This window comes from Primulina eburnea, chromosome 15, assembly GCF_022965805.1.
Source record: "Primulina eburnea isolate SZY01 chromosome 15, ASM2296580v1, whole genome shotgun sequence".
NCBI lineage: Eukaryota > Viridiplantae > Streptophyta > Magnoliopsida > Lamiales > Gesneriaceae > Primulina > Primulina eburnea.
The window spans coordinates 949,525-958,503 of NC_133115.1; the positions used below are offsets into that span (position 1 = coordinate 949,525).

Below are 8,979 nucleotides of genomic sequence, written 5' to 3' on the forward strand. Positions count from 1 at the left end.
AACCCTTTACAAAACCATTGCTCTGATACCAACTGTAGAGGCCCGTAAATTCGTGTTTTAAAATTTGCGGAAAAATTTAAAATTTTCTCTTTAATTAATTAAAATGCGTCATTCACAAATAAACTTGATAAATGAAGTTTAATGTTCCAAAATAACAGCGGAAGTAAATGTTTGTTTGCAAAATAATAATTTAAAATAATCCAACAACGAGAAAAATGTTTGAGCATAAAAATAGTAAATGCTGAAAATGAGGTCCTCGGGTTCCACTACTGCCGACCCACGATGGCTCACTGGTCCCCGCCCTAGGTCCCGAACTCATCAGTACCTACAACCATCAAGTCTAGTGAGTCTAAAGACTCAACATGCATATATTGTAAATAACAAGTAATAATAATAAAATTGCATGCAAAGTGAAAATATCATGTCATGAGTAATTATAATGCTTGCATAACTGAACTGAAAATCGTATCATGAATAATTAATACTACGTGCCTAACTGAACTGAACTGAAAGTCGTAAGTGAAATGTTTGCTCCGTAGAGTCCTGTCATAAAATAGCATGAAATAATTTTCTGTTGAGATTATGTTCTACGCGAATGGCCCCTGAACTGAACTGAACTGAACTGACCGGTAACTGACGACCGGATGAAATAATGAGCGTTTGATCAGACTAATACCACAGTATACTAGGTGGTACAAAACTTAACTGACCGGTAACTGGCGACCGGGTGAAGTAATAATCCCATGGTAGTAAAGTGACCACAAGCAATATCGTATAAATCCCAAAATGAATATTTTGCACGTAATATAATTAAATAACATAATTAAATATCCTGTATTAATTTTACGGATTGGGTTGGATCGTTCCCAGGCTCGCTGCGACCTAATTAGGTCATGAAAATATGCAAATGATTTACTTGACCAAACTTTGTAATTGAATCAAAAAACGAGACAATTACGCCCAATGACTTAGTATTTAATCATGACTCCGAGCCAACCCGAACCAACACCGAACCAAAGTTTAGTCATGATTAAAATACTCTTAAAATGATGAAATAATGCTCTTAAAATTGTACAAGTCGAAATCTCGGTGAATGGAGGCCAAAACATGAAACGCTCTTTCGAGAGTCACTTTGGCACCTTGCACCGTAAATTCTCGTACGACCTCTATATTGACCAAATCAAAAATCGCCAAAAACATGACTTTCCTAACATGATGAGGTACTGTCCAGTCGAAGGCCATGGGCTAAACTAACGAGCCTCTGAACCGACGCACCACTTGTTGTCCACAAAATACAGCAGCAGCGCCTTCGTTTCCTTGCGTCGTTTTCGAGTCTACCGGACATTGGGGCTTGAACCACTGACCAGAGGCTCTTACCAACATCCTAGGGTACGGTTTGAACCATGGCTAAGGGCTAAAGAGCCAACCAAGATCCGCACCAACACCCAAAACTGAGAGGACACATGCAGAATTTAAAAGGGTCGAAGGGGCTGTTCTTGTTGTTTGATTTAAAAACCGATTACACCATGGACCAAGCCTCGAAAGGGCGACTTGGCCACGTCTTAGACATAATAAGGAGATGTTCTAACCATGTATTTATCCCCTAGGGCAGCCTATTCCATAAGTCAAAGTACAATGGTCCAACCACATCGAAAGAGAAGCTACTTGGGAGTTGGAAGAAAAGATGCGAGCGCAATACCCTTATCTATTTGAGGATCATGCATAACCAAGTTTCGAGGACGAAACTTTTCATAAGGAGGGAGGGATGTGAGAACATTAATTTCCAGCAGCAACTAGCATTTTTCAGCAGCTAGCAATATTCAGTAGCAAAGGAAAATTCCAGCAGAATCTAAAAATTCCAGCAACAGCTAATATTTCAGAAGATGATATTTTCCAGCAGACAGAATCCAGCAACAGAAGAATTCAGTAGCGAGATTTCAACAGATAGCTACTGATTCTGTTTATGACTTGTAACTGAAACATTTAACATGGAGTAAATGCTGTTAATGGCACATCATGGCAGATAATGCCATTAATAGGGAGTCTAACAGTCAGAATTTGGCTTATAAATATCACCCTCAGATTTCTGAAATTGTAGTTACACAAGTCTTGAGTTATCACTTGAAATAAGAGCTAAGGGAGTGTCTATTTTCGAGCTGTAAAATCCAGTAGCGAGGCAAGCAGATTTTCAGACTTCAACCAAAACATTTTTTAGCAAATTACGGTAAGTGAGCTTATATATAAATATCTTGTAATTAGTTTGATAATTCTGTTTTAAAGCACAGTTTCTGTATGTTTGATTTCTGATATCTGATTTTTTAAGCACTGAAACCCTCTAGTGAACTAATAGTAGGAATATATATTCTGAACATCTCTGAATTATGATTTCTGATTCTGGCCTCACCCCTTAGAGGAGAGAACATATAGGGGACTGATATCAGTTTAGCCATGAAATTCACTAACGTGTTTAGTGCTTACTAATTCTGATTTCTGTTCTGAAACGTGTGATTTCTGGATTTTGATTCCTATTCTGAAAATAAGAGTTTTCTGTATGTTATTGTATTACTGTTTCTGTAAAAATGGCTTTTCGAAAACTGGGAGTTATTCCCACCCCTGCTTACTGAGTGACAACCATATCACTCATCCACCAAACCCATCTCAGATAAGAACGAGGAAGAAAAGTTAGAAGAAGAAGAGCAGATTCAATTCTGGGGCTGGTGAAGAAGACTTGTACTTTATGTTTATTCTGCTGCATTTGTTAAGACGTTATATTTGGTTTTACATTTTCGCTGTTAAACATTTGACATTGAGTTTGTATCAGACATTGAAATATTCAGTATTTATGAATAAAAAGTCTGGTTTCTGAATTTTGTACTTCTGAGCTTGTTGTTTTCGAATAAGAAATATGAGTCAGCTAGCCTTTTCTTGTATTTTATACAAAAGATTCTTTTGGAGATGCTCTGTAGTGTTGACTGATTATTTTAATTTGATTTGAATTTCTAATAGGCCAATTGGCAGGAACATTTAGTTGACTATGCGTTAATTAATTATCACATGGGAAGCTGTCATAGTTTTTTTAACACACAAACTAGGGGTGTCTGGTCGGGCTTACGCATGGTGTCGTTTAAAAATTGTTCAAGTCAAATTCAACTCGAAACCGAACCAACCCAAAAAGTCACAACTCAATTCGATTCAACTCGATTTTGATTTTTTAAAATTTAAATAAAATTCGAAATAATAATAATAATATTTTAATTTAAACACATAATAACAAAATATCTCTCATATATGATTTAAATTTAAAAATCTAATTGTAAAAAATTAAAATATATTTATTAAATTAAATAAACAATTATTTAAAAAATAAAAATATTTGCTAAAACTCACTCTCAGAGTACTAAAACTTTTCTTCCAAACCCACACGATATACCAATTGACTCTGCTTTACATGCTGTAGCTTCGAACAAGAAATTATATGGATGGGCCAGCTAGTCTTTTATCTTATTTAATACAAAAGATTCTTTTGGATCATGTTCTGTGGTGTATTGACTGATTATTTTAATTTGACTTGAATTTCTAAAAGGCCAATTGGCAGGAACATTTATTTAGTTGACGCCATATACCATCATCTTCCATAAAATTCTTGGCTAAAAGATGGGTGATATTGCTGCTGCAACAATGGCTTTGGAAACGCTGCGTGACCTGTTGATCGAAGAAGCGAAGTTTTTATCAGGTGTCGAAGGTCAGGTTGAGGATGTCGGAAGGGAGTTACAAGCGATGCGCCGTTTCTTGAAGGATGCCGACAAGCGGCGGGACAGATACAACTCTGACATCGTGCGTGGTTGGGTCTTAGAACTTATAGATCTGGCAACAAGGGCTGGGGATGTTCTTGAAAAATATGCTGTTGAAGTTACATCAAAAAGAGGAGCCAAGAACTTGAAACAAAGGCTCAAAAGATTTACTTGCATATTGGGTGAGTGTTTGACTCTTCACGAGATAGGGAAGGAGACTGCATATATTACGTCTCGCATGGCTGAACTCACCAAAAAGTTGGAGTCTATAAGTATTGGGGAGGGATCGTCAAGTTTCGATTGCAATGACGATCAACGATTACTGAGACAAACATACGGTCATGGAATTGATGAGCACTTCGTTGGTATGAAGAACGACATAGATCTTCTCGTCTCGCGTATGCAAAACGATGATAGGACATATCGAGTGATTTCTATATGCGGGATGGGTGGTTTGGGGAAGACGACTCTTGCCAGAAAAATTTACCAACACAAGTTAGGTTTTGAAGCTCATGCTTGGGTTTGCATTACACAGAAACTTCAAGCAAAATCTATTTTCCAGGAAATATTTAGGCAACTTCTTCCAGGAGAAAACAATGAACGAGAGGAAGCTGAGTTGGTGAGAGAACTATACGATATACAAAAAGCGAAAAAATGTCTGGTGGTTCTTGACGATATATGGGAAACCGATCATTGGAATATCTTAAAAAATGCATTTCCTCTAGCAGAATCGAATTCCAAAATTTTGATCACCACTCGAAATCAAACGATTGCAGACACAGAATTTGTCTACAAACTAGAGTGCTTGACGGAGGATGAAAGCTGGGATCTGCTTCAAAAGATAGCTCTTCCCATCCATGATTATGAAGGTTAGTTTCATTCCATTGGCTGATCCATACTTGCAATAAAATACGATAAAAGGCAGATTGGGTGAATTTCTCTCTTTGTGTCCACAGTTGGTGGCAATTAAACTCATGAATTTATCTCTTTTCCAACATTTTTTATTCGATTTCCTTGTTCACCTATATGCAAGTAAAAAAGCATGATTAGGAATTATAAATAATAATTTAAATTATTAAATTTCTCTTAATCTTAAAAAATTAATTAACTCAAACAAATATATGAAAACGTAAACACATCAAGATTACATATTAAGAATATTTCACTTAAATTCCCAAAACCTGCACCGAGATATTTACCAACAATCTGATATCACCCGTTGGGAAGTTAGTAATCACAATTCATTATCACCTCAAGATTAAGGTGATATCTATGACAATCAAGTCAACTTAATTTTATGTTGTCAAATTATTACAATTATAATTTCAAGAGATCCAATCCAATGAATCTATTTGTTTATTGTTGTGTATATACTAATGTCATCAAGATGGAGATTGATTTATGTGCACACAGGGTCATCTACAGCCAACTCGGAACATTTTGAAGCTATAGGAAGGGAGCTGGTACGCAAATGTGGGTGTCTACCCCTAGCGGTATCCGTTGTTGGTGGAATTTTGCGAGGACAACGATATTTAAGCGACTGGAAAAAGGTTCTCGAGAATATAGATTCACACCTGAAGCATGGGAAGGGTGTTGACGCCAATCATCAAAGGGTAGTACATGTACTAAACTTGAGTTACGACGTATTGCCTTACTACCTAAAGTTATGTTTTCTGTACTTGGGATGTTTTCCAGAGGACGAGGATATAAATGTGGAAGACGTTTATTTGATATGGATGGCAGAAGGATTGATTTCATCAGACGATAAAGGGCGAAAGGAAACTCTTTGGGATGTTGCTGAACGTTATTTAAATGAGCTAGCAAGCAAATGCATGGTTCAGGTGAAAATGAGTCCCCAGGGATATAAATTGTGCCGCCTTCATGATTTGGTGAGAGATCTATGTTTGCCAAAGGGAAAAGAAGAGAATTTTTTCGAAGATTCTCAAGGAAAAATTCGAAGATTAGCAATCAATTTGGTCGATGACGATGCAGCATGTATTGTTGCACGGTTTAAAAATGCAAACTTGCGATCTATTCTATTGCTAAACAACCAAATAACATATATAGATTTTAAAAATCTATTCAGCGACGCATTGCTCAGATCTCTCAAAGTCTTGGTATTGGAAAGATGCGAATTTGAGGATAATAAGTTACCTTATGCGCTGAGAAAACTAGTGTTGCTCAAGCATTTGAGTATAAGATATAGCTGGTTCTCGGAGCTGCCAGAATTTGTCTGCAAACTACCATGCTTACAATCAATGGATCTGCGATCGCTAGGAGATCTGATGTTACCAAATTCAATTAATAAGATGGGACGACTGAGGCATCTCTTTTTGGGTAATTTGTCTAGAACGACGGCTGATGGTGGTATAAGCCTAAGACTCGATGGCTTAACGGAATTGGAGACATTGATTGGGTTCAGTAGCGAGATCTTTGATACTAACCATCTCCGAAAGTTAATCAATCTCCGATGTTTTGTTGGGTATGTTTACGATATAGGAAGCTTGTCTGTGGTTGTTGAACACATCACTAAACTCAAGGATCAGCTTCGGGAGGCAAGATTAGATATTGAAGTGAGTGATTTGAGTTCCGAGGAAGGTTCACTTGTGATCGATTCATTAACACATTGCCCACTTAATTATTTGAGAATTGATGGGCCATTGAGGAGATTGCCGACTTGGGACCCTCAGTTAAACCAGAATCTTCATACTTTGAGACTTTTTAATTGTAGAATTCTGGATGATCCGATGGAAACACTGCAACATCTTCCGGCGCTACGAAGTCTTTGGTTGTGCTGGGGTGCATTTGCTGGAACTAACATGGTTTGTGGGAGTAAAGGATTTCCTCAGCTCAAAAGTCTTAACCTTTTGGCATTGAGAAATTTAGAGGAATGGAGAGTGGAAGAAGGGGCAATGCCAAATCTTTCGGATCTATCAATCTTTGGTTGTCCGAAATTGAAGATGAATCCACAAGGAATAATTTTCATGACTTCCATCACAAAGCTGACCATTGGGGGAATGTCCAGTAATTTCATGGAGCGGTTGAGAAGAGAAGGAGAAAGATTACCACAAAATCAGTCATATACCATTAATTGATTTTGGAAAACCTTAATATACATGAAAATTACATGTATTTTCAAAATTCATTACTTTTGGGTGCTGAATATAAGATTGCACACATCACATCCTGGGAACTGTATCTCCATCATTCAGGTTACTTCCTCTTCTTGTCTATGGAGTTCTGAGTGTCATTCACTAGGAAATAATTTTGTGCCGATGAGAATATTTAATTTCAGATATTTACCTTAATTATTGGCGTTCAAAATTTATTAATTAGTATCATGTCATGTTCAAGTCAAGGTCATCTATTAAGTCTCAAAATACGGTTATCTTACTCTTTGCCAATTATGGATAAATCGAATATATGTTGTAGGTCAAGCGTTGAACGCTTTTGAGATATAATTCTTCGACGCGAGAAGTTTATATGGAATTAGTTTGTGCGTAAAATTGATGTTTATCATTAATACTTTATATATTGGAGTTAGTTTGGAGTCTCCCAGCTAGAATATATTTATGTGTTGGAGTATTGGCCAGTCTTAGGTCGGATTTTATCCACCGGAAAAATGCATCGTGTATTATCAATATGATTATTTGGATCTGTTGTTGTTTGTTAGGATTTAGTTTTTGTTTTCGTTTTTAGCCTTGTCGGTTTAGTTGTATTATTTTTGTGGATTGTTGGTTCATGCATGGCCGACATTTGCATGTGAATGCAAATCGAAACGAATCTCCCAATAAATTCTTCAACACGTGGCACATGATTCTACTTGAAATTTTCTTTTAAAAAATTAAATTAATCCCATCAAAGTTGAACATTTTTACACACACACACTATATATATATATGTATGTATATATATGTATGTATGTACGTACTAGAAGAGGTGCATATGCAACACACGTGAGAAAATATTGATTAAAAATATATTTATCAAATTGCGTTAATATTTAAAGAAGTTTGAGTTTGAGTTTGCGTTAGTTTTAAATGAGGTTGAAAATCTAAAAATGTTTGAACTGTAACGTTTTTTTATACTAATAAATCGTTTTATTTTCCTAAACCCATCCAATTAACCATTCTAACACAATTTTGTTTTCAAAATTTTTTCCCAACAAAAAAAATATAGAAACCATGACTACCATAAATTTTATTTTGTAAATATTGGATAAATTGATTATTTCAACTAATTCATAAACTATAACAAATAAATCAAATAATTAGCCTTAAACATAATATTTTATACCAGATTTTCTGGTATTTCGACTGAAAAACACCATAATCAAATGACTCCATTTTCATAATTTAAATATTTAATCTTTATTGACGCGGCAAAGGAAAAAAAGTGAAAGCAAGACAGAGGAAATGCAAGAACATCACCAAAAAAAGGAAAATGAATGAAATTATCGAACCAATTTTGACAAATAAAAAATGAAAAAAAAATAGTTATCTATTTCCACATTGGACATAAATTAGTTTAGTTTTTCACCACAAACAATTTTTTTAAAATTCTGCTAATTTTTTCTTCAATGGTGAAATCACAACATTAAAATGTAACTTTTTTTACATAGAAAAATTAAAAAAAATGAACTTTCATACATAGAAAAATTAAAAACATTTCAAACTTCCGATGCAACAGAGTTTCTTTAGCATATCTCTTTCTCCAATTAGCCAATGAACATGGTTGAAATTAACACACAAAATCTCATCAAATTCTTATTCTAGACAGTAGTATAAGAGATGAAAATGCTATAAAAATTATATTTGTAGTTAAAAACATACTGCCTTGAGAAAAGATCATCTTTGTTGTTATTGTGAAGACCATGCACTATGGAAGTGCACCAATTGTGGAGGAACTCATACATCCAAAATCACTCCATTTCAGCATAAATCTCGAGTGAGCACCTTGAACCAAAAAGTGGCCACATTCATCCGGGAGAGGTTAGTGCAATCACCCATTGATTAAGCCATCAGCGTCATTCGTGGAGCCATCAACGCAGCGTCATTCGTGGAGCGACTTCAGAGCTTACCATGTAGAAGGTTATTCGTGCCTATAAAAAGGAAGGCTCCTTATTCGAAAATTGCACATCCAAATTCTCGAAATCCTCTCTAGCAGCACCGTATTCTCGAAGCTCTTC

General features: G+C 35.7%; 1 protein-coding gene across 3 annotated transcripts in view; it reads left to right on the forward strand.

The window, feature by feature from the left end:
• The window catches only part of LOC140814001 (putative disease resistance protein At1g50180), a 28,515-nt gene extending 21,409 nt beyond the window's left edge, over nucleotides 1–7,106 (forward strand). The window contains exons 1-3 of one of the 3 annotated variants that reach the window (XM_073172846.1): nucleotides 3,473–4,660; nucleotides 5,205–5,632; nucleotides 5,705–7,106. In XM_073172846.1, the coding sequence (XP_073028947.1) occupies nucleotides 3,655–4,660; nucleotides 5,205–5,632; nucleotides 5,705–6,886 (2,616 nt within the window). In that variant the 5' untranslated portion in view covers nucleotides 3,473–3,654 and the 3' untranslated portion in view covers nucleotides 6,887–7,106. Of the gene's footprint in view, nucleotides 1–3,472; nucleotides 4,661–5,204 lie in introns of those variants that run through there. The other 2 variants (XM_073172845.1, XM_073172844.1) reach the window with 2 other exon arrangements.
• Nucleotides 7,107–8,979: the final 1,873 nt, after the last annotated feature.